The sequence below is a fragment of the Trachypithecus francoisi genome, unplaced genomic scaffold (genome assembly GCF_009764315.1).
Source record: "Trachypithecus francoisi isolate TF-2019V2 unplaced genomic scaffold, Tfra_2.0 Lachesis_group4, whole genome shotgun sequence".
Lineage (NCBI taxonomy): Eukaryota > Metazoa > Chordata > Mammalia > Primates > Cercopithecidae > Trachypithecus > Trachypithecus francoisi.
Window position 1 is genome coordinate 75,723,747 of NW_022681469.1, and position 26,463 is coordinate 75,750,209.

The 26,463-nt window shown below is 38.2% G+C and overlaps 1 protein-coding gene across 1 annotated transcript in view; it reads left to right on the forward strand.

Moving 5' to 3' along the window:
• ASB4 (ankyrin repeat and SOCS box containing 4) overlaps positions 1 to 26,463 on the forward strand; it is a 53,930-nt gene that overhangs the window by 8,440 nt on the left and 19,027 nt on the right. The window contains exon 2 of the mRNA XM_033193457.1: positions 1,165 to 1,464. Within this exon, the coding sequence (XP_033049348.1) occupies positions 1,165 to 1,464 (300 nt within the window). The remainder of the gene's footprint in view (positions 1 to 1,164; positions 1,465 to 26,463) is intronic.

Genomic DNA, 26,463 nt, shown 5'->3' on the forward strand with positions numbered 1-26,463 from the left:
AGAACTATCTCTTCATCTTCTTCCCCTCAATATTTCTTCTTTCTGTACCTATTTTCCATTCTCCACTCATAAAAGCTTAAATGCTATGGCTATTGGCATTGACATAGAAAGAAAGTTTATAAAGTCATCATAGTTACAGCTTGTCAAATGTGGCAAAAGTTGGAGACTGATAGAAAAAAGACCAGCTCAGCGTATAGAAGTCAGAGATCAGCGGGAGAAGAGAGAGAGAGAGAGAGAGGCAGAGAGAGAGAATGCACATTTCCAAAAACCAATGGGAAAAATTATCGAAGATCTCAGTTCTAGGCGCATCTACACTTCTCCTGCCCAATTCATTTATGTATGGCTGTAGACATCGTTAATTATGCAACATATCTTATTTTCCTGTTTATTTTAGCTGCTAGGAAATTCAAAGGCAAATTTGCAATGCCATTCTAGTGTACAGGATAGAGTTTATATTTTGTGTATATATTTATCTTACTTTTGACATTTTAATTTTCCTACTTTTTTATTTTGCCCTTATTTTCTAAATCGTTTTAAAAATCTTAAGGTGTGTGAAAGTTGAGAGTTGCCTTAAATTCGTCTTTGGAAAGAGATATTGCATAAATCAACAGGCAGGCAAATAAAATTTTGGAGTGATAATTTTTTTAAAAAATGGTTAAACACATTCATATGTTGGATTGGCAACAACTATAGGAAAAAAGATTTTGGATAGAATAAAAATTATAATCTTGTAACTAACAACCTTGGAATCATTCAAGACAAACTCTCAATGATTGACAGCTTTAAAAAAAAAATCCTTAAAGCATCTCAAGTAACTCACCATGCAAAATAAAATACAATTACCTAAATGAAGATCCCAAAATTAAATGCTTGTAAGACCTAGAAAGGTAAAGTAAATAAAGGAACAAGACACAGTAATAAGAAATAGTAGAGACAGTGAGAGCTTGAGAAAGCCTGTTTCCCTGATGAACATCAGAATACCCTATTAAACAAAATGCCTGCAGACCCACTAGCTGTTAATTTAAAACCTCTGTCATCCCCTCTCCACTCCACTTTTGTAAATGTGACCAAAATAAAATACCTTGTAAAAATCCTCATAAAACAGGGAGAAAGCCTAGGTCAAGAAGTTAAATTTTCTTTCCTTTTCTTTTTTTTTTTCTTTAGGTTATTGGTTGCCTAGCTATAAATTGAAGTCTTCCTGGGCCACAGGCCTGCATCTCTCTGTCTTGTTTGGTCATGTGGAATGCCTTCTGGTGCTACTGGACCACAACGCTACAATCAACTGTAGACCCAATGGGAAAACCCCTCTTCACGTGGCTTGTGAAATGGCCAATGCAGATTGTGTTAAGATCCTCTGTGATCGTGGGGCAAAGCTCAATTGCTACTCCTTAAGTGGACATACAGCTTTGCACTTTTGTACAACTCCAAGTTCCATTCTCTGTGCCAAGCAATTGGTTTGGAAAGGTAAGCCTTTCTGGGTGGCCAACATGGTTGTCTGCTTGTACACTCATGGTTTCAAGACTTTGTGACCATGTGATGTAGTAAGCCTAAAGATGCAATTACACCTAGTACAGAGGGCCCTAAAAATACATAGTTCTGTTGATCCAGGTAATTCAGTGATGATCACATTGGAATCTTATTATTATTATTTAATAGCAGGAAGTTCGTTCATTTACTTAACAAATATTTATTTAGCTCCCATTATGCATCAGGTAATGCACTAAGTAAATGAAAAAGAGAAAATACACCTGCCCTCAAAGAAAGCATATTCTAACAGGGGAGATAAATATTAACAAAATAAATTCATAAAAACATAATTATAATTGGGAAGTGTTGTGAAGGAGAAAACAGGAGCTACAAATGAGAATGTCAGAAGTGAATTACTCTAAAATGTGTAAAGGCTTCTGTAGGGATATTATGCTAGGTAGGCTGAAACTTTAAGAATGAAAAGGAGGGCCAGGTGCAGTGGCTCGTGCTTGTGGTACCAGAATCTTTGGAGGCTAAGGTGGGAGGATCACTTGAGCCCAGGAGTTCGAGACCAGTCTGGGCAACATAGGGAGACCTCATCTCTACAAAAAGTAAAAAAAATTAGCCGGGCATGGTGGCATGCAACTATGGTCCCAGCTACTCAGGAGACCGAGGCAGGAGGGTCACTCGATTCCAAGAGGTCAAGGCTGCAGTGACTTGTGATTATGCCACTGCACTCCAGCCTGACTGACAGAGTGAAACCCTGTCTCAAAACAAAAAAACAAAAGGCAAAAACAAACAAACAAAAAACAAATGGGAAGGAGACAGCCATTAAAAAAGAAAGCCGAGAGGAAAAGGGGTCTAGCTGTAGGAAACAACTTGAGCAAAGTTGCTAAGAGAGCAATAAAACTTGGAATATTAAACAGATAGAAGAGGGCTACTATGACCAGAGTATCATGGGTGTGGGGTAGGGTGGGAAGGACAAGAGGGTAGAGGAGAGAGTCACAAGATGACATTGGATGTGTTAGATCCTGCAGGGCCTTCGAAGGTGAAAGTGTAGGCTCTGAAATAGAGCCACAAGAAAGTTTTCAGTAAGACAGTGACATGACTTAATTTTCCCAAGTCATTATTCTGGAGTTATGCAGAAAATAGATTGGAGGTGGACAAGAATGGAAGCAGGGAGACCAGTAGGGAAGCTATTTTAATAGTCTAGGTGAGAGAAGATGGTGGCTTGCACTAGGGGCAAGTTCAGATAGGGAGTTTAGGAGATGGGTTTGCAATACATTTCAGAAGTAGAATTGTTGGGATTTGGAGATGGATTGGATGTGGGTGGGGTGTGAGGGAAAAAGGAAGTCCCAAGTATTATTGCCAGGTTGCAGGTTTTAGAAAATAAGCAGAGAGTGATGCCATTTTTTGAGATAAAGAAACTTGAGGAAGAAGCACCTATGTAGGGATAATAATTAAATCCATTTTTTAAAAAGTCAGTTTATGGAGGTATAATTGTCATGCAGCAAAATTAACAGTACAATTTAACATTTTGAGAAATACTATTTTTGTGAAACCATCATGCCAATCATCTTAAAAAGTTTCCTGACACCCTTTGTAGTTAGTCCTCTCCCCTTCTACATCTACTGACAACCACTGATGTTTTCCATCCCTATAATTTTGCCTGTTTTCAGAATGTCATATACATTAAATTATAAAATATGTAGGCTTTTGAATCTGGTTTATCCCACTTAGCATAATGCATTTGAGATCCATCCATGTGGTTGCATGGACCAATAAATTAGACCTTTTTATTGCTGAGTAGTATTCCATTGTATACACATAACAAAATTGATCTACCCCCAGTAGAGGGACATTTGGAAGGTCCTTAGTTTTTGTCAATTTTGAAAGAAAAGCTGATATAAACATTTGCATACAGGTTTTTATGTGGATGTTTTTATTTCTCTTATGTAAATACCTAGAAGTGGGATGATGGCTATGTGGTTAATTTACAAGAAACTGCAACACTGTTTTCCAAAGTAGTTCTATCATTTTGTATTTCTGTCAGCAATGTATGAGAATTCCAGTTGCTTGGCAGACCTTGATAGTGTGAGATAAAAAACAAATTCGGCTGGGCATGGTGGCTCACACCTAGAGTGTCAGTGTTTTGGGAGGCCAAGGTGGGAGATCTGCTTGAGTCTCTGAGTTTGAGGTCCGCGTGGGCAACATCAGTTTGCAATAATTACAAACATATTAGAATGGCTAACATATTAGCTAACATTCTAAATGTCCCTCTACTGGGGGTAGATCATTAGAATGTTAGCTCTTCTAATATGTTTGTAATGGTATCTCATTGTTTTAATTTGAATTTCCCTGATGCCTAAGGATGTTGAACATGTTTTCATGTATTGATTTGCCATCTGTATATTATTTACTTTGGTGAAATGTCTGTAAATTTTGCTCCTTTAAAAAAATAGGTTGCCTGTATTCTTATTGATTTGAGAGAGTTCTTTATATATATTCTGAATACTAGTGCTTTATCAGATACTTGGTTTGCACATACTTTTCTTCATTCTGTGGCTTTTCATTTTCCTAACAGTATCTTTCAAAGAGAAGTATTTAATTCTGATAAATTCAATTTATAAATTTTTTTCCTTCTAGCAACAAAATTTGTTTCCTATGTTTCTTTCTAGAGGTTTTGTCATTTCAGATTTTACTTTTAGGTGTAGGATTCATTTTGAGTTAATTTTTTTAATATAGTATAAGTTATGGGTTAGGTTTGTCTTTTTGATATGGATGCCCAATCGTTTCAGCACCGTTTGTTGAAAAGAATATTCTTTCACCATTGAATTGCCTTAGTATTTCTGTCAAAAATCAATTGGCAATATATGTTTGGGTTTCTTTCTGGACTCCAGCCTATTCCATTGACCTATATATCTTTTCATTTTTCTAATGCTCCACTGACTTGGTTGCCATAGGTTTGTATCAAGTCTTGAAATCAGATAGAGTAAGTCCTCCTAGATCAGTTTTAAGTATGAGAGTTTTCATATTTCTTTGAGACTTCAGTGAAAATATCAAAGATGCACTTTATATAAAAGTATAGATTTCAGAACAGAGCCCTGGACTAAAGCTATAATTTCAGAATTGTCAGCCTATTGATTGTATTTGAAGCCAAGGAAATCAATGGAATCACCTGGATAAAGAGTATATACAGAGAAAAGTGAATCTATGAATAAGCCCCAATGAATTCTAACATTTCAATGTTAGAAGGATAGGGAGAAACCAATAAAGGAGAGTAAGATATACTGATAAGTAAAGTTGGAGAAAACCAAGAGTATTTTGGCAACACAAGGACTAAGAAAGAGGTAGTAGGTTTCAGAAGCAGAGAGTGGCCAGCTATAGTGATAGCTACACGGGGTTAATTAGATGTTCATTAGATTAGGTGACAGAGTTATCACTGACAAAAATAGTTTCGGTGAAACAGTGTTAAAAGTCAGATTTGAATGGTATAAAGTGCAAATGGGTGGTTAGAAACCAGAGATGTCACAGGTAAACAGTTGTTGTAAAGAAGTGAGGCTGCAGAAGTGAACATAAAAAGAGCATGATTGCTGGAGGGGCTGGAGGGAGGTCACAGGAAAGTATTACCTACAGGTGGAGATCAAAGAAAAAGCTTGTGTGCCAAAGGAAATGATTCATAGAAAGAAAACAGTTGAAGATGCACAAGACAAGATAACTGAAAGTCTTTCAGAAGTTGAGATGAGATTAAATCCAGAGACTATGGGATGCATCCTCTTTTCTTTTCCTTTCTTTTTTTTTTTTTTTGAGACATGGTCTCGCTTTGTCACCCAGGCTGGAGTGCAGTGGCACGATCTCAGCTCACTGCAAGCTCTTCCTCCCGAGTTCACGCCATTCTCCTGCCTCAGCCTCCCGAGTAGCTGTGAACATCCTCATTTTTAAGAAGTGGGACAAAGTAAAAGATGGTTTTAAATGCCAGAATGTTTGTAGATTTGATAGTGCTAAGATGAGGGAGTTCTGATGGTTTTTCCCCTCAACAATGTGTCGGGCAGTCATCAGCCAAAAAATGAGAGGAGAGCAGGAAGCGTGGACATTTTCATAAGAATGGAGAAGGAATGGGAAGTTCAGGAGAAAAAAAAAATGGGAGAAGAATCTTACTAAAGAAATGTAGTAGGATTACTGGACTTATAAAAGATGCCATGTGGCTAGGAGCCGTGGCCTATGTTTGTAATCCCAGAACTTTGGGAAGGCTGAGGCAGGAGGACCTGTTGAGGCCAGGAGTTTGAGATCAGACTTGGCAACATAATGAGACCACATCTTTACTAAAGGAAAAATAAATTAACCAGGCATGGTGGTGCATCTGTAGTTCTAGCTACTCAGGAGACTGAGGCAGGAGAATTGCTTGAGATCAGGAGTTTGAGGCTGGCTGCTGTGAGCTATCATTGGACCACTGCACACCAGCCTGTGTGACAGAGCAAGATCTGTCTCAAAAAAAAAAAAAAAAAAAACCATGATCTTCTCAACCTGTGGAAATGAAGGGGAAGAAAAAATTCAGCCCAGCTTATTCTCCTACTTCTTCGGTTCACCTGTTAAAAATGAGGGTGTATCCCATATTCTCTGGATTTCATCTCATCTCAACTTCTGAAAGACTGGAACCTTTCAGTTATCCTGTCTCATGCATCTTCAACTGTTTTCTTCCTATGAATCATTTCCTTTGGCACACAAGGTTTTTCTCTGATCTCCAACTGTAAATAATACTGGTCTGTGACCTCCCTCCAGCAATCATGCTCTTCTTATGTTTGCTTTTGCAACCTCCCCCTTAGGAAGGAAGCTACAGGGACAAGGTTAGGCATCATTTGGAGCTTACCCACATTTTCTATGTGTGGCCATCACTGCTCTTCACATTTACTCATTCATTTATGTTTAGATTTAGTTTTTATCTTTATTGATTTTTAAACTTAATTAGTTTAAACATGCAAGCTTTTTATTTTTAAGAGTTTTAGGAATTTTGGAAATTATGTATTAATTTAATAACTTTTTAATTAAAACATTTTTTGTCTTACTTTGCAATAATCACATTTAATGTCTAGTTTCAATAGATTTCCAGTAAATGATGCAGTGTTATTAACTATAGTCATCCTGCTGTACATTAGATCTTTAGAACTTATTCATTCCACATAACTGAAACTTTGTTAACTTTTTATATTGTCACCTTTTCATGTGACTTCATCAACCACAAACTGACAGAGTGGCCAAACCTTTCACTCCCTAGTGGCGTCACCTTTCCCAGCTGGTACAGTCATTCCCCATCTCTTTTGTTCCTGTCAACAGAGGGAGACTACCTAGAGATGAGAAGGAAGAAAGAGGTAGGGGGAAGCTTGGGCAATGCTTGTAGGCTGACACTAATGAATTAGGCTTACAACAGTCAAGGAGAGAGAATGGAAGTCCATTAAAGATCCACTTACTCTTTCAAGCCATGTCATCAAAGGCTGAATTCACAAAGAAAATAAAGATAAATTAGAGAAAGCAAAAATGTTCAACTTTAGTAGGGCAAACATCATAAAATTAAAAGGCAATCATAAAAGTGGGAAAAATATTTGAGACTATATGACAAAAGGCTTACTATATACAGAAGTTTTTCAATTAAAGTAACGAGGCTAACAACTAAAAAATAAAAGAAGAGAGAAAGAGGTAAAAAAAAGAAAAAGAACAAAAAGACCAAGAACAGGAATATTTAAGGAAAAAAAGGAATAATCATATAAATAGCAAATAAATATATGACATAATGAGAGCATTTATTGGTAATCAGTAACATGTCAATTAAAATAACAATTAGATATTTTGTTGTTGTTTATTACATTAATAAGCATACGAAAGATAATATATATGTGACAAACACATAGGGAAGTGCTCTCACACACTCTTAATAGAAAGGAAATAGGTATAAGCCTGGGTGGCAAATTGATAACACATATCAAAAGCTGAAAACTTTCTTTTAACTTAGAAATTTCACCTCTAGGATTAGGGACCAATTCTAGGCAGGGGACCTTTTTACCCAGGGCTCTCATTTACTTAGGGCCTCAAATTCAGACTTTAGATGTTATCTCTGAACCAGGTTATACCTAAAGTCAAAGAGATAACTGGGGAGAAAGAAAAAGACACAGTGATCATGTAACTTAGAATTGTGCGTGGTCACGTGACCTACAGTACACTAGAAATTAGAGACTTTCTCCTACTTCTGTAAGTTTTCAGAATAATGCAGTTAGAGTATATTTTACTTATTTTACCTTATATTTTTGTCTTAGAAGTTTTGATTGGTTAAGAAAAACATTTAAAATGTACCACAATTGAAAATATATAGATAGGCACTTTTAATTTTTAAATGTATTTAGAGTCTCAAAAAATTGCTTGAGTCCTATTTGCCCTCAGAGAGTCATTTATATTACTGAAAAACTGAAAAACACTTACATATCTAATAGAAAATTTCATGTTGTTGCCGCCACGCCGTGCAGATATTTGAAACGATGTTTAAAAGAATGTCCGTTCACATGGGAAGTTTGTAAAAAGCAGCTTATAGGACAGTATGGACTTTACAGATGTATTTTTTAAAACATTGTATGTGACTATGCATATCAAAATAATATTTAAAATGTCATAGTCAAACTTGATATCATAGCTAATGCTTAACTGTAGCTAAGCAATTTCAAAAAGGCTAATGTATTATTTCAGATCCTTGCTGCTAGAATATTTTTTTAAAGTGTGGCAGCTGGCAGATATATAAATAAGAAAGCAAACCTGTGAATCAGATCATTGGGGAAAATTTCAACCCATCTTATGGATGAGGAAATAGAAGGAGAAAGTAAGTGTTTTGCAGGTGGGTCTTCTAACCTGGAAACTAAAAGACTGTGAGCATCTTGTCTTCTTTCCTTTGCATTTTTATGCCTCAGCTTCTTGGACAGTGCTTGGCACATAGAACGTGCTCAATAAATAGTTACTGAAGTTACTGACAGATCTGGGAATGGCTCCAGAAGCCCTGAGTGCATGGATGGGGACCCACTGCCACCTAATAAATGAAAACTGTGTGGTTCATGGTTAATGAAATGCTGCTCTTCATCAGTTTTACCCTCTCAGTCTCTAGAGATATAGCCAAAGGCTAAATTTTCTCTCTCTTAGATTGTGTCATAGGTACTCTGGGGGAGAACTCAAATACATCATTTTGTAGCAGGACAGAGGGAATTGAGACAACATACAGACAAGGAAAATAAGTCAGGCTAACATTAAGCTCAGGACCAGAGAAGTCCATTAGAGGAAGAACCAATGCCATGGCAACTGAAAACAGATGTAATTTCATTTGCTGTTTAATGGGCTCTTTGTGGAAAAGTGCTCTTTGTGGAAAAGGCTAATTGAGGCCAAAAAATTGCATCCAATTTTCTCTTAAAGGATTTGTCCCTGTTTTTTCGGTGTTGCAGAGCCTGCTTTGTCCCCATGCTGGATTTTGTCTGCTGTTTTTCTGTTTGCCTTTCTACTTAATGCCCCCATCTCCTGGCCTTTGTTCCCTTTGGTATTAGTATAATAGTGTTCATCAGTTGAGAAGGCTTATTTACCTTGGTGAAAAACGTCCTCTCCTTGAATCCTGCATTTCCCTATGAATAAAGAGAGTCAAGGCAGGTTTAGGTGGCTGCCAAGCAGCATATTATTTCTACTTATTCCATTCGTAAGAGGAAAATGAAAGCTGCCCGCTTTACTCTGCGTGAAGCAAATCCTGACAGTAGGAGGAAAATTTGTTACTGCAGGAAAGCCATAAAAATTCAAATGTTCCTTAGCAGGATGTAGCATGGGGGCAATGTAAAGGGGACCATGCCTTTTAAAAGACTGTTCCCTGCTACTTTATGTGACAGTGACACAAGTCACCCACATGTTAGGAAATTCCCTGGTCAATGAAGTGTAACATGGTAAGGCAAGATGTCACTGGCCTTCATTTTAATCCGAAATAGATATGCCTGCTGGACAGACACTGCTCTTACCACCTCATCGCCTTCCATCTTTTCATCTTCTATGTTATACATTGTAATAGCATAAATCTGATCAGTCATTTGCAAACCACCCAGAGGATTTTTGCCACATCTGCTGTATTGTGAGTACCGCTGTACAATATGAATTTAATGTTCTCATCAAATTGATATTACTTATTAAATTCAATTTTAAAGGAAACCTGATATTACTCTAAAAAATCGAAACCCCAAATCCCTTGACATACATTGAGGGTAACAGTAACAGTAAATAAAAGGCAATTAAATTCTTGACCTCTATCTGCTCAGAGACCCTCTGTTCTCAGATGGCAGAAAATGACTCTAAAAATCTGCGTCTTCTGGTCACTGCTTTTTCCAGAAGGCTTGCCTCCAATCATTCTGCTCTGAGTGAGTTAACTTGAAACGAGTTTGCAGTCCCTATCTCACACCTGGTCAGTCAGCAGTTACTCCAGTCCCGTAAAGAATGTTCCACGAAAAATCATACCACACTTCGGGGAACACAACCTTAAGCAGTGCTTTCAAGTTGATAGTCTATTTAGTGCTGAGATTGTAGAAGCATCTCTTTAGAATCAGGAATGAAACAACTTTTCTGCTCTCATCACAGTCTCTTCAGCCCTGTCCTGGAGGTCCTAACTGGCACAAAGAGAAGAGAAAAATAAATAATGTATGACAATTGAAAAGAAGGAAGCAAAATGGCCATTATTTAAAACAGGATGTTTGTCTACATAGAAAATCCAAGAAAATCTACAATTAAATAGTTACAACTAGTAATTGAATTGCAGAGGTAGTGCATTTAAGATCAATATATAAAAATCAATTATATTTCTGTATACCAGAAATAAGCAGCTACAAATTGTAATGTAAGAAAGGATATATTTATAATATCACCAGAAATTTAAGGGGCCTAGAAAATATATTTAGCAAAAGAGGTGGAAGAAATGTGAACATTGTTTAAAAGACATTAAGAAGATACCATATTCAAGGTTTATTATAAAATATGTAGTACTGGATTATTCCTTCTTCAGAGGCAACCACTTTTACTTCCTTGAGCTGATTAGTTTGATATTTAGCTCCAAATTACTAAATAAATACCACTTATTTATCCATAAAAGTGGAAAAGAATAAGTAGCAATAGAAGCAGCTTTATGAGAATCTATTGATTGATGCGAATGGAAAATGAGGATCTGGCTCCTTTTCCGCTATCCGTGTCCCTCTCCCCAAGTACTTTTTCATTCCCTGTCCCTTATGATGGAGTTACATTATAACTATGAGGCTTGTGGCCAACTATGATAGCTTCTTTTTTTGTGCAATGTTTGTTATCTCTGTAGAAAATTGTCTTATTTCATTCTTTGGCTTAATTTTCTACATACTCATTGCTATTTAACCTCAAAGCTTTTGCCAATAGTTTTATTTTATTTTATTTATTTTTAGAGACAGGGTTTCACTCTGTCACCCAAGCTAGAGTGCAATAGCATGACCATGGCTCACTGCAGGTTTGACTTCCCAGGCTCAAGCAATCCCCCCACCTCAGCCTCCCAAGTAGCTGAGACTACAGGCGCATGGGCCGTGCCTGGCTAATTTTTAAAAGATTATTTTTAGTAGAGACAAAGTCTTGCTATTTTGATGAGGCTAGTCTCCAACTCCTGGCCTCAAGTGATCCTCCTGCTTATGTCTACAAAGTGCTGGAATTATAGGGGTGAGGCATTGTGCCTGGTCAGACAATAGTTTTAATCTTTTCTGAAACATTTAAACTTAGTGGGTATTTTATCAATTTTATTTTCTTGAAGAAGTTCCTTCTGGAGTCTTCAGCCCTGCTCCAAGTAGGTTCAGGTTGATGTGCACTGTCATCCTGGGATCCCCATTCCCTATCATCCCAGGAACACCCTTTTCCTCTCTCCTGTTTCCTGGACCACAAGTCTTCCTAAATCTTGGTGTCTTGCCTGTTTGGGTTGGATACATCCTCTGGTAGCTTTCTGAGAAAGGGTGCATGAGACTATACATGCACCCCAGTGCATGAATTCTACCCCCAACTTAGTGTAGAGTTCTAGATTCATAAACATTTTCTTTTAGCATAGTGAAGGCATTGCCCCATTGCCTTCTAGTTTCCAGTACTGCAGCTGGAAAATTGAAAGCCATTTACTTCTTCGTTTTTTTTTTATGGGACTTATTATCTTCCTCTCTGGGGAATTTAGATTTTTTTCTTTTTTTTTTTTGGTCTTTGATGTTCTAAAATTTCACAGTGAACTGCCTTGGTAGGTTTATCTTCATCCTTTGTACTGAGTCCATTCAATTCCACAATGCTTGTCTATCAGTTCTGAGAAATGTTCCTGAATTGTTTCCTGCATGAGTTCTTTTCTTCTGCTTTCTATATGCTATCTTTCTTGAATTACTATTATTTGGATATCGAACCTCCCTGGACTGTTTCTCTAAATTGTCTTGTATCGTCTCTCCTATTTTACATTTCTTTATTCTCTACTTTCTGGGAGATCTTTTCTAGGTTGTTTTTCTCTGTTTTTATTGCCTCTGTCAAGTATATTAGAGGTTTTCCTTAGATGTCTTATTATCCTTGGCTGTCTGCCTACATTTAAGATCGAGTCACTAAAAGCTGATTCAGAATCTAAATATCTAGGAAGAGTGGTTTTTTTTTTTTTTGCTGTATAGCATCTGGCTGGACCTTTCATCTGAGGAATCTTTGACATAGTCTCTTAGGAATTGGTCAGATTCTCTGAAGAAAAATCTAACTGTTTTTTTTTTTTTTTCTAGAGAATCAAGACCTAATTGCCATTATTCCAGGTGCTAAGTTAGGGGAAAAGGCTGGGGATGCAAATATAGCATATCTACTATCTAGGATGCTCTGTCCCTCTTCTTTGCTGAGCAAACTTCAACTCCTACGCAAGGTGTTAGTTCAGACTTCACTTCTGAGGATCAATCTTCCTTCATTCCTTTAAACTCAATTAGGACACTATGCTATGTTCTGTATTCTCATATCTCACTGTAGCTTTCCTTTGTGGTACTTATATTTTATTTGTTGAATTCTTTGATTAGTATCTGCCTCCTTCACTAAACCATAAGTTTAATGAAAGCAGAAACTGTTTTGCTTGGCAGAGCCCAGTGCATAGTACATATTGGGTGTTGATTGTTAAAAATTTATTGAATATTCAATCGTTAACAAGTTCTAGCACTAGGGAAAAGAGTGCGATTGAACCAGAGCAATTTCATGATCCTTACTGGTAAAATCATGCTCAGTTGTACACATTGCTTCTTTCCCATATGAAGAGAGTACGTCAGGAAGGAGGGAGAAGTCAGAAATGTTATATACTACAGAGAACTCCAGTAAGTTGAGAGTTAAACAGCTGCTATTGGATTTAGTGACATGGATGGAACTGAAGATTATACCAATCAGTTGAGCGATGGATGCAGAAATCAGAGCGGGGGCGATTGAGAACTAAAAAGGAGGGTGTCTGAAAGTGTGAACAAGCCTTTTAAGGAGTATTTGTGAAGAGGAGACGAGAAGTAGATGAAGAGGAAAATGGGTTTGAACTTTTTTTTTAATTTATTTTTATTTTAGATGGTAGAAACCTGAGCATTTAAAAAACTGATGGAAAAATCCACCAGTAGGGCATAGATTGAAGAAAAAGAAGAGAGGAGGGATAATTTTTGGTGTGAGGGCTCTGAGAAGTTTGGGAAATGAGATCCAGAGCAGGTAAAGGGATTGACTTTGGAGAGGAAAAGCTTTGTTCTATCATAGCCAGAAGCAGAAAAAGAGGGAATGAGAGTTGATATGTGTAGTGGGAAGGCTTTAAGGAAGCTTCCCTTTGAAGGGCATTTTTTATGTAAAGTAAGAAGTGAAGAGAGCTGAGAGTGAAAAGAGAAGAAGCATAAAAGATTCAAGGCAAAAAGAAGTTTGAAATAATTGTTACAGAGAATATATTATATTTTCTGTAATTATAGAGAATAATTATTATAGGGAATTACAAAGAATGGGAAACTAAGTAAAACAGAGAAACATTGGGTTTCTGAGCAGTCTGGAGGGTCCAGCTGAGTTCTGATGTTTGACTTTATGATGGTACTGGTCTTGCACAGGTGGCACAGGTGTTTTTTGCCACACAGCATTCAGCTGCTTGGGTGCAGACACTAAGACAGCAGATAATTGGGCTCACGCAGGGTTAGGGTCACTCATAATGGCCCCAGGTAGATGCTATGAAGAGATGAAGGGAATTTAAAGTTCCACCAAAAGAGTTATTAAAATGATAAAATATGGAACTAAGCTGGATAGAGAAGGAGAGAAGAAAGGAACATCTAATGGACAAAGAGAACACAGAGAGGGCTCTGATGGAGTCCAAGAATGGTTATAGTGGACACTGAACAAGTAAGATGCATAGATAGAAGATTGTGGGCAGAGAATTGGATATGTGAATCAGTGATTTCTGGAGACAGATAAATTTCAGGTAATGACTCAGTCCAGGTATGACTGTGGGTTGGAGTCATCAAGTCAGAGTAGGAGAAAGTCACTGAAGGGAATAAGATTCAGAAACGGGGAGACCAGGAGATTGGGTGGGTCATTCATGCGGTATTAAAGACCCCCAGAATAACGTCAGGAATTTTTGAGGAGAGGAGTAATGTGAGGTAGGTGCCAAAATCTTAAGAAACAGATGGGAAGATAATTATATTAGGGAAAGAGATTAAGTGGTATAGCTGAAAAAGCAAAGCCCTAAAGAAGTAGGGGTGTTCCTTTTATTTATCTTTCCACGAGAATTAGGGAGTAATTGGAAGGAGCAATGGGGAGTCAGATATATGAAAAAGAACACCCAGCTATATACCGCAGGCCAGAGTTAAGCATCCCACATCCGTTGTTTGAGCTTGGAACACAGCAAAGCTAGTTTGGTTGCCATGGTGACCAACGCCATGTCTCCGGGCTCATTAATCCTATGTTCCAAACTAAGCACTTAGCAATAGCTTCTGAATAAATGCAACAAAGCTCTGCATACTGAAAAGGGCACATTCATGTTAAGCAGAGGAAAAGGGTTTTCAATTTCATTCATTAAACTTGAGTAAATAATTTAATATCTTTGTGCGTCAGTCCTCCTAGCTAATGAATAAGGATAAATGCTTAATGGAAAATCTAGCTTAATAAAGTTAACAGCATCGGGGCTACATGTAGAGGAAATTGATGTTGCTGGCATATATGCATATGAAGGGGAAAACTGAAAGGAAAATAACATGTATTAAGCATCTATGATGTGGCTATGTCAGGTACTTGAAAATAAAATGTTTCATTTAATCCTTGCAACAATCATGTGAGGTTGCATATTGTTCTCCTTATTTGAAAAATGAGGAATCACAGACTCAGATAAGTTGAATCAGGCCTCAGTTCACAAAGCTTGTCAGATTTGAGCAGATCAAATTTTATTTGTTTTGGGTCTGTGATGCTCCCACTGTGTCTTGCTGGAAATTGTATAATGCTTATCCTTCTGGGACATTTGGCTAATTAAAAAATTAGGAGAAAAGACTGTGCTAAGGTGACACTTACTATCTAAAAGAGAAACTTAAATGCTACATCAGAATTCTATTAGCTTAAAATAATTAACTATCCTAAGATTTTTAAAAGGCTTTTCTAAAAAAAAAAAAAAGGCAGCTGGGTATATTCGAAGTGTGTTTAATTAGAAGACATGAAAACCTGTCAATATTTCTTCTGAAATGAGTCCCACCAAGGCAATTGTTTATCCCCATTCTATCGTGTCCTCACATGAAGAATTGGAGTTGCAAAGCACACTCTCAACACAGAAACTGATCCTTTCCTTTTAAGTATCATGCCTTTATTTTTTGGTTTCTGGACTTGCTCCAACAAAGGTGTAGATAAGTGGTTGAAAAAGATATATTGAAAATCCATTAATTCATTTTCCTTAAAGTTAAACTCTTTAATTAAAAGCAACACTTCGATCAATTTCTAATTTCTACCTCCAACAATGTAATATAGCAAGGTTTAAAATAATAGAAATAACTAGGTGTATGTTAAATATCCCTGTCACTAACCTTAGATGTTAGCATTTTTCTTTTTTTCTCCAAACACTAATTGTTTTGGCCTCACCTATACGACATTTTTAGGTCAATTTTTTCAAGTTTGGGTTGCTTACTGCAGCCAGGTGATTCCCAAGTGCATTTTCAGAGGAGAAGTAGTAATCACAGCCTTCTTTCCCACCTGTTAGCATTATAAGTTTCCTTCTCTGACCGAGTCTCTTTAAATTCTACAATCAAAAACCATATGTGTCTTCTGTTCTGAGTTTTCAGTCTGGGTGTATTATGTTTGTTTTATAACTGGAAGCATCTGAAACCGGAAATTAAAGGATGAAGTTTCCTTGGGCCTGTACTTCTTTATTTATTTTCTATCAGCACTTTTTCTTTAATTTGTTTCTTACTTAGGGAAACCTGGATCTTATTATCTTCTGAACATTTAAATACCCATTTAGCAGAAGATATCAGACTTACAAACAGAAATGCAAGTGTTTTCTTTGTCATCTCTGTAAGTAATAACTTATGGAAGATAATCTAAACAATTTTAGAAGATTTTTCCATTAAGCTAACCAAGAAAACATACAAATAGGGGAAATGATGAAAGCTCAGAATTGGATGCTAAGAATCAAGCACATGCCAGCTTCTTGAAGTTTTTACTAATTAGAAAGCTAATGGAGACAGAATAACGGTAGACCCCTCTCTTTTTCAAGACAAAACATTTTGCTGGCAGCCAGCCCCCACCAAGAGCTACAAAGAAGTGAACGCTGCAGGGAAGGCCCAGTTAGGGAGTCCGCTGAAAGCAAATCACTCCAGCCCGTTTTGCTTTGTTTTCTTGCGGCCTCAGAATTCTGGCAGCCCTCAGCAACACTCTTCAATTAAGAGGGCCACACCAACCAAAGACCTGGGTGGTAAGAGTAGGAAGTACACGCACTTCTTGCAAGCATACTTGAATTAACCTGGGTGGGGCCAGGAGGAAGAGCCATGAAGAAAGATCGTCTTGGACTTAATAATTAATAATTAATAATAACCCTGTAATCACAGCTACTAGGGAGGCTGAGGCAGGAGAATCGCTTGAACCTGGGAGGCCGAGGTTGCTGTGAACCGAGATTGCGCCATTGAGCTCCAGCCTGGGCAACAAGAGCAAAACTCCGTCTCAAAAAAATAAAATAAAATAAAATAAAAAAGATAATAATAACAGCAGCTGGATATGGCATTTATTTTGCACCCTTGGCACTTTGTCTATGCTTTCATTAATCCTCACAACTATCCTATGATGTTAAGACTGTTATCCTAATTTGCAGATTAAAACACTGAGCTTGAGACAAATTGCTAAATAGTGAAATCAGGTTTTGACCGCAGTGACCTCACTGCAGAGCTCTCGTTTTGTCCACTAGGTGGTGCTGCCTTCCCTTTGCTACTGAGAGTCCTGCCGGTAATGTAACTTAGTCTTGGGACTGCCTTGGGGGACTTTGCTGTTGTTGCCTTATTCTGTGAATGTCATCTCCACTGCAGACCGTGTATGTCAGTCAGCAAACCTGCCACTCCCTCAGCTTCTTCTATAACTGCCTTGCTCACAGCCCCTGATAAAGGGGAAGCACAGGTGCTATCTTCTGTAACACTTGATCCTTCCATGCTGTAGCCTATTAGACCAGGGGTGGTGTTCAATCAAGGGCTGGTCAGGAGGCTTGGACATGGCTTAATATGAAAAAAGGAACTCAAGTACAGTGCTTAAAAGTGAAGGTTCTGGAGTAAGACAGACTGGGTTCAGACCTTGACTCTTCATAAGGGCAAAATTTAACTTCTTTGAATCTTATCCCTCACCTACTAAATGGGGCTATGGATAATTCAAGTTGATTCTAGGGAACTCCAGCAAGGCTTTATGGATTATGTAAGGCTCTTTTCCCCCATCCCTGGACCAGTGAAAGTATCTTTGTGTTGTCTAGAAATGCATTTCCCAAAGTCCACTGTATTAAACAATGATTCTGGAGCTGTTAATAGGTGTTGCAAAAAGAGAATTCCCTGGAAAAATAAGTCCTGGAAAACCCATGTTAAACTGGACAGACTTCCTCATCATAAACTTCTCAGAAACCTTCATATGCTAATGTGAATTGTAAAGATACAAAGGTACATAGAATCTACACATTTATTTAACCACAACGCTTTTATTTTTAATGCATCTTGCAATACTAATATGCCACAAAGCACACTTTGGGTAATGCTGGCTTAGAAGAATGAAATTAGGGCCTGTAGCTAGAAGGGGAACTCATATTTGGTGCAGCAAGAACTCCATTTAGCCCTGTGTACATCAGTCTTTTTTCCAGCTTCTCTTCTGAGGGCAGATTCTATCACTGTGTTAGGCAGAAAAAATGACCCTCCAAAGATGTCTAAGTCTGTATCCCTGGGGCCTGTGATTATATGTTACTTTATATGGCAAAAAAGCACTTTGCAGATGTGATTAAATAAATAACTTTGAGATGGGGAGATTATCTTGGATTATCCATGTTGGTCCTGTCTCTTTAAAGTCAGAGGACCTTTTTTGGCTATAGTTAGAGGAAATGTGACTATAGAAGGAGGGTCAGAGAGATAGAATGTGTAAGGGATTCTACCCACCATTGTTAGCTTTGAAGAAAGAGGAAGGAGATCATGGTCACGAAATGTGGGAAGCCTCTAGAAGCTGGAAAAGGTGAGGAAATGGACTCCTCTATATAGTCTGTTTGACCTCGATCTTAGCCCACTGTCAGGGATTTTTTTTTTTTTTTTTTAAGAAATCGAGCCAATAGAATGTGTGTGTGTGTGTGTATGTGTGTGTGTGTGTATGTTCAGAGAGGGAATGATTTATTTTAAGGAATTGGCTCATGCAGTGTGAAGGTACAAGTCTGAAATCTGGAGAGAAGGCCAGTAGGCTGGAGAACTAGGGAAGAGATACAGTCTGTTGCCAGAGCCCTTCCTTGCTTATGGGAAGTCAGTCTTTGTTCTACTAAGACTTTCAACTGAGTGGATGAGGCCCACCCACATTAAGGAGAACAATCTGTTTTTAACTTAAAGTTTGCTGATTTACATGTGAATCTCATCCAGAAAAACAGCATCACAGAAACATCCAGAATATTGTTTGACCAAATAGCTAAGCAGCATGGCCCAGTCAAGTTGATACCATTACATCCACTGAGACTTGTGTCAGACTTCTGACCTGCATAACTATAAATAATCAATTTGTGTTGTTTTCAGCTGCCCAGTTTGTGGTAACTTGTGACAGAAGAAATAAGAAGCTAGGACTCTCACCTACCCATCCTAGGCATCCTAGGCATTACCATCTGCTATAATGTAAGTGATTTCTTTTTGAGGACTTGGTCATCTGTCTCTCAGTTGTGGTTCATTTCTTTAATTCTGCCATCATCCACAAAGGATTTTGATGCTGACATAAATTACCAATCCAAAATCACTCTCATAACTCCTGGACCTCCACAATTCTAACAACCTGCATTTCACTCTAGGTCAGCTGTCCACTCACATGATCTCATCCTTGGCCCTTTTATGTCGCTCCAGTATTTTCTCTTCTTATCTTTCCATCATTCTCTCTCAGTTACACTGCACCAATTCTTTAATGTCTTCATGACTCCAGTTCCTTGCCCCTTTTTGTATACAGGTCTCTCACCCTCGCTTAATTTCATTTCTTTCTCCACTCAGTCTGGGCTTCCTTGTTGATTACTTGAATTACTGTCTCACCGATACTATCAGTTTGCCACAGTACAATCCTTCTAGATTAGCACAGACCATATACACCTCTAATACACCACTCCTTGCCTACTATTAAATCATCTACAAAAATACAGAAAAACCAAACAAAGCCCTTTAGCAATAGCTATGTAAACTAAATATATGAACAAACTATAAACCAAAGAATGGTGAAATTTCTATTAATTACATCATAAAAGGGAATTAATTTGAAGTCCCTTTTAAACAAAATAGACAGACAACGCCCCCAAGAGTTAGAGGAAGAGGTTGACTGACATGTTCAGTGTCTGGCTTCAGGGTACACAAATTCTCCCTCCCCTTAAATTCATCATTCTGACAGGCATGCAACCTGTCAGGTATTCGAAGAGACACTCTCAGATAATTAGTCACTGCCTGTCTTACCCATTTCTCAGTGATGAAGATGGTACAAAGAAGCACAACCTGGAGTCCTTGAAAATATTCTGGCCCAGCAAAGAGGGAGCCTTACCCTGACTACACAGGGAAAGATAATTCTGAAATGGCCTTTCTGCAAGAAACAGACAAAAATTGTGAAGGCTTTTGCTTAATTCCATCCAAAGTGTGAAGGGGACTTGGCCTCTATGAGACCTAAGGAGACGATGGACTGAGATAAAGGCAGAAATACAAAGGGAGCTGGAGAAAAAAACTTCCCTCTTCCATTCACCTAAGGGGCTGTTCTTAAACCTTTATATAGCCATAGCCCTAGTTTCACCAGCTGGTGAAGTAGACGGTATCACACGTAGGTACCCCTGTGTTTAGCAGCTGTGGACCTCCACATACTGTGTTAGCAGGGAATCTTGTTTCTTCAAGGTACTCCTTCCTGATATGAATTCCCAGCAGAGACAACCGCTGTCCAAGTAATTGTTCTTTCTTTCTTTTTTCCCTTCCTTCCTTCCTTCCTTTCCTTCCCTCTTTCTTTCTTTCTTTCTTTCTTTCTTTCTTTCTTCTTTCTTCTTTCTTTCTTTCTTTCTTTCTTTCTCTTTCTTTCTTTCTTTCTTTCTTTCTTTCTTTCTTTCTTTCTCTCTCGCTCTCTCTCTCTCTCTTCTCTCTCTCTTTCTTTCTTTCTTTCTTCCTTTCTTTTGACAGAGTCTCATTCTGTCACCAGGTTGGAGTGCAGTGGTGCGATCTCGGCTCACTGCAACCTCTGCATCCTGTGTTCAGGCAATTCTTCTGCCTCAGCCTTCTGAGTAGCTGGGACTATAGACATGTGCCACCAAGCCCAGCTATTTTTTGTATTTTTCATAGAGATGGGGTTTCACCATGTTGGACAGGATGATATCAATCTCTTGATCTTGTGATCCCCCCCACCTTGGCCTACCAAAGTGCTGGGACTAGAGGCATGAGCCACTGTGCCCGGCTGCAGTTGCACTTTCTGTAAGGCACTGGTTGTAGAATAAACCCTGGTATTCCCTCTGGACTAAAGGGCTCCTTTCTTGTTATCAAAGATGCTGGCTGCTCCAGAGATGGGCATCATCACCCTTGCTTTTGCTGCTGTTGCTGCCGCTCAAAAAAGTAGGCTCACTGTTGCTTGACGAATTCCTTCTCATACAATTGGCTTCTGATAACCCAATGTCCCATTGGTACCACTCTCCTTCATGTCATGTCATCTCCCTGTTTCACTCCAGTCCACCTCCATGAGCCAGGGCCATTCACCTCTACCCCTAGGGCTGGTCCAGGCCTCCTCTTGCCTTTGAGTCCAGAACAGACAGAATTTTGTCCCTGAGTGGAGGAAGAAGTCCTTATCACTTTATCCAAACTTGTACCCTCTAAAAAAAATCAATCTTCCTGAGGATTAACCTCTTTTTCAGTTGAATGATAATAGCAGCATTAATTTCCTTCAGTGAAAACATCTCTCCAATGATAATATATGGTCTGATTTCATGAGCCCAACAGATTAGTGCAAAATAATATAGTAATGGTACATATTCCAAAGTCTGAGTTATTCAGTCTTATCCATGGTTACTTTGCAAAACTTTAATCAATGATTTTTTGGAATTAAAAAGACAAAAAATAAAATAAATGCAGGGTGACTGAGCTCAGTGTCTGCATCTTGGTTATTCTCCAACAGCACGTCTAGAAAGATATCTTTTCTTTAAGGTTGAGTAAATTAAAAATAAACAAAATGATAAATAAACATGGGTTCAATGGAAAAAATGTGTCTCCCAAAGGATGAGAAGCAATATTCTGCGGAGTTGGCAGATAAGCTTTGATATGAAACAGATTTGCTTCAAGAGACAGGGGAAATAGTTTGTGATATTTGCTTCCTGTTTTCAATGTGGCTTAAAAAATACAAGTAGCTGTTAAAGAAGAAGAAACTCGTTATGAGAGCAGACCAAGTGTCAAATAGTTTGGTTTAAAAAGCATTTGTAAAGCCGAGCTGTTTTCCTATTCCTTCACTGGTATTTGTTCAGTCTTATTTGCTGGATCCGTTACTCTTTTCTGTGTTTAAATGTTTGCATGCCCTAGGCTCAGTCTAAGAGGCCCTTTTCTCCATCTGAATTCAAACCTGTGTGATCCCATCTGCTAAATGTTTGCATGCCCTAGGCTCAGTCTAAGAGGCCCTTTTCTCCATCTGAACTCAAACCTGTGTGATCCCATCTGCTCCTGTGACTTCAAATGTCATCAAATGGTGTTCACTTCCAGCTTGGTATCTCTGGCTTGAGCCTCTGCTCTGAACTCCAGACTCATCTATCCAACTATATATAATCTGTCTGCACTGGATGTTTAGTTATCCTCTCAAGCTTTCCATGTCCAGAATGAAAGTGTTTCCTATCCCTGTGTTAATGATCATTTGCGTGGTTTGTTCTTGTAGAAATGTCTGTTTATATACTTTGTCCATTTTTAAATTGGGTTATTTGGCTTTTTCTATTGAGTTGTAATAGTTCTATTTTTTGTTGTTATTGTTGGAGACAGGTTCTCACTCTGTTGCCCAGGCTGAGGTGCAGTGGAGCCATCATAGCTCACTCTAACCTCAAATTCCTGGGCTCAGATGATCCTCCTGACTCAGACTCCCCAAATGCTGGGACTACAGACGTGAGCCACTATGCCAGGTCTAGTTTTAATAGCTCTTTATGTATTCTAGACACAAGTCTTTTATCATATATATGATGATAGAATTTGGGGAGCTATCTTCACAGATAAAGAGAAAATTGTAGTTTTGATTGCTCAAGGAAGTTGTGCGTAATAGGAAGTGCAAGGAGCAAATGATGACACCCAAAGTGAAGCAAAAATTTAGGGAGTGGGAAGAAAGAAATAACAGAAAAATCATCTCGGATTTTGTTTTCAGAGAGGGAGAAGAAAGCACATCCAAGAAAACTGAAAAAAACAAAAAAAAAACAAAAAAAAAACAGAAAAGAATTTCAAGAAATGAGTCATCAATACCATTAGATGTAGTAGAGAAGTGTGGTAACTAGAAGGTTGAAAAATATAGATAATCAACCACACGCCACTAGTGATCTTCGTCTGAACAGTTCCAGTGGAATGTGGGGACAGAAGCAGGGTTTGTTGGACTGAGGAGTGCATGGATGGCGAGACAGTGGATGCAGAAAAGAGAGACTGCCCTTTCCAGGATTTCAAACAAAAAGCAACAGAAAGAAAATAGAGGTTAGGGAAAAGGGAGAAAAGAGTTGCAAAAGCTTAAGTATGCTTAGAAAATGAGGGCAAAGAGTCCATGTAAGTGGAGATGTTGGGTAAATAATGCAGAGGAATAACTTGTAGAGCCACATTGTACTGCTGGGTGTATGATCCATTGCAAAGAGGAAGGTGTTGGTCTTAAATTGGAGGAGAGATCTCCCTTACCCTAAAATATAAACAGAAGGTAAAGATGCTGAATTAGTCAGTATTTTTTGTTTGCTTTACCAAAACCCACAGAAACTCAATTCAGCTATGGTAGAAATAACTAGTTTTCACCAATATCTAGTTATCTTCCACTCCAGGCTCATGGAAGACCACATTTTCTAGTCCCCTTGAAGTTCAGCAGGCGTATGTCTCTTCTAGCTAATGACATGTGAACAAAAGAAATGAGAGTGGCTTCCAGGCTTAGACAATGAAAAGTCCATGAGGGATTTTTAAAGCCTTCTTCTCCCCATGGTATTGCAACAGTGGGGCAAGCCTCAGGTAGAGATGGTGAAGCCATAAGACCGAGGCAGCTCGGAGCCCTGAGAAATCAAATGGAGGGCCTTGATTCTGAATTGCCCCTTGGAACTGCAGTGCACTATGTGACAGTGAGAAATAAACTTCTGATGCTCTAAGCCACTGAAATATGAGTGCCTTTACAATAGCATAATTAAGTTTATTCTGGTTAAATCCTAACCTAAGGAAAAAAAATAAACTATACTGGCACTCAAGAAAGAGTCGGATGACCTAGATACCTAAATAAGGGTAAGATAGAGATGAAACTGGGCAACTGGAACCACTAACTCAAACTGAGTCCAACAAGATGATGTACAAATCTCTAACAGGGAGTCAACTGCAGGAATGACCAATGAGATTTTTTATCATTGCCATACAGTTTGCCCCAGAAGGTTTAGAATTGTGAGTACAAGTGTGTTGAATGGGCATCCATAAAGGTTTCTGAGGGTGACGTCAGGACAGAGACAAAAGGAAGACTTGAGCCAGACACCTATGCCTTCAGGGAAAATGGGAGACTCACTGGGAGTTAGTAAGGTTATAGATAAGAAAAAATAAAGAGTAATTTCACTGGACTACATAAATCTTAAAGAATGAGGTGCACAGATGAGGAATTAATGGTTCTTGTTGCTCTAGAAGAAGGTAGTTCTCAACCCCAGACTCTAGAGAATGTGAGTGTTAGATAAATGAGAACTTAAGGGAAATAGTATTTCATTTAAGATTTCATTTGAGACAAGACTATGGAAGACACAAGAGAATGTATTTGCCATAGAATGTAGACTGAAAGGGCAAAATTGAAACTAGAACAAAGCAGCCAACTGAAAATATGCTTCGATGACAGTTCATAACATACTCGACACTGTACAAAATTGCATCCTTGAAAAAGAAGCAGACTTGAGAAATAATTCCAGAACACACAGAAAATGAAACGCCCTGAATAGAATAAAAGGGATCTAACCTTTGAATAATAGATGTTTCTAAATAATTCGTGCTATGAAAAATAAGCGAGACGATGTATGTAAAACTCTTGGTGAGTGCTCAAAAAATAGCAGACACAATTAATATTTTCATAAAAGAAAGCATGACAAATGTGCTGTTCTTTATTTGCACAGAAGCCTATACCAGCCCAGCAGGGTTTTGTACTGAGGCAGGTGCAGATCAAGGTGATGAGAGCAGGTGTAAACCAACAAGGACCAAACATCTCAGATAAAATAAACAACTAACGAGCATTCTGAACTTCTACCTGAAATTATAGTAAATGGAACCAAATTCCTTCTCAAATCCTTACCAATAAACCATCATAATATTTTCTCCATGGTCTTTCTGATTTGTCTTAATCCCTTTTCTAAGAAAAGTGTAGTTTTTTAAGGTGATGTTAAAAAGGCAGCCATTAGTGATTTATTATGTTTTAAGTCATGCATTTGAGGACTGGAGTTAAAAATTGTGAGAGGGGATTTTTTTTTCATTGACTATAACTTACTTGATAATTGGTGGGTGGTGAATATTTTAAGCAAAAATGGTTTTATAGTTTTCAATACATAAAGAAGTGTTTTCTTTTTGAATATGAACAATGTATCAAAACAGAGTAGAAGAAAAAAATCTTCATCTAAAAAACATGCCTTTGTTTGGAGATGAAATGGGTAGGTTCGGTTTTGGTAAAATTAATGAAAACATCTAAACCCAGAAAAACCTTTAATAAAATATTAAATTTCAGTGCTGGGGCATTATATTCAATAACATGCTATAGCCCTGAGTTAAGGAATAATTTGAATTCTGAATTTTGATAATGTCCCCCAACAGGGGCACATGTGCCTCTGACACGGTGGTGGGTACTGCACTGCAGGATCTTTAAGGAAGTTATGGACAAAGGGAGCAGAAACAAAATATACCATTAACAGCTGTTCGGCTGATCTCTCCAACTCTTCCAGCCAGCTAAGAGACTGAACAAAGTGAAAACAATTAACACTCTCTCTACAAACTCAGGTTTATTGGAAAGTATTCAAACAAGCTCAACTGGCGGAAGAATAAAAAAAATAATGCTCTGTTGTTTCAGATCTAATAGAAGACTTGGCTAAAGATGCACTCATCAAAAGTAAATAAGCTGAGAGGGTATTCTGGAAACATAGTGACTGAATACAGAGTATTGCCCATTCTTTTCCAATCCCTACTTCTATATCTTTATCTTAGAAGCTTATTATTTAGCTTTTCATTTACTTTTAATTTATCTGAAATTAAACACACACTCCCACTCCCCACCCCCCATTCCCATCCACACACACTAGAGATGAAATCTGTGCTTTTACAACTTTGCTTGTCTTTGATTCCAATACCTGTATTAATACTCCATTATTTATCCACTGCCACACCTATCATTACAAATGTTTTCTGTAGGTAGGTCTGTTTCTAGGCTTTACATTCTATTTCATTGGTCCAGTTTTCTCTTTATGCATCAGCACCACAGTATTTTAATTAGTTTGCTTTGATATTGGTGGGGTAAGTACACTTATTCACTGTCTTTTCTTTCCATCTTATTCTTTTTTTTTTTTTGAGGCGGAGTCTCGCTCTGTCGCCGGGACTGGAGTGCAGTGGCCGGATCTCAGCTCACTGCAAGCTCCGCCTCCCGGGTTTACGCCATTCTCCTGCCTCAGCCTCCCGAGTAGCTGGGACTACAGGCGCCCGCCATCTCGCCCGGCTAGTTTTTGTATTTTTAGTAGAGACGGGGTTTCACCGTGTTAGCCAGGATGGTCTCGATCTCCTGACCTTGTGATCCGCCCGTCTCGGCCTCCCAAAGTGCTGGGATTACAGGCTTGAGCCACCGCGCCCGGCCATTCTTTTTTAATTAAAAAAAATTTTTTCTTTCTCATTCTTTTTACGTCACTTTCCCAAAATTGATATGTTGTTTTTGCTCTTTACCCTGCAAATTTTGTGGAGAAAAATGTTCAAATTGCATTGAATTTATAGACTAATTCTGAAAGAATTGCCATCTTTACAATAATGAGTCTATTTATGAACTTAGTAAAACTTTCCATTTATTGAGTCTTTTGCCTTCAATAAAAATTTTATCATTTCCTTCATA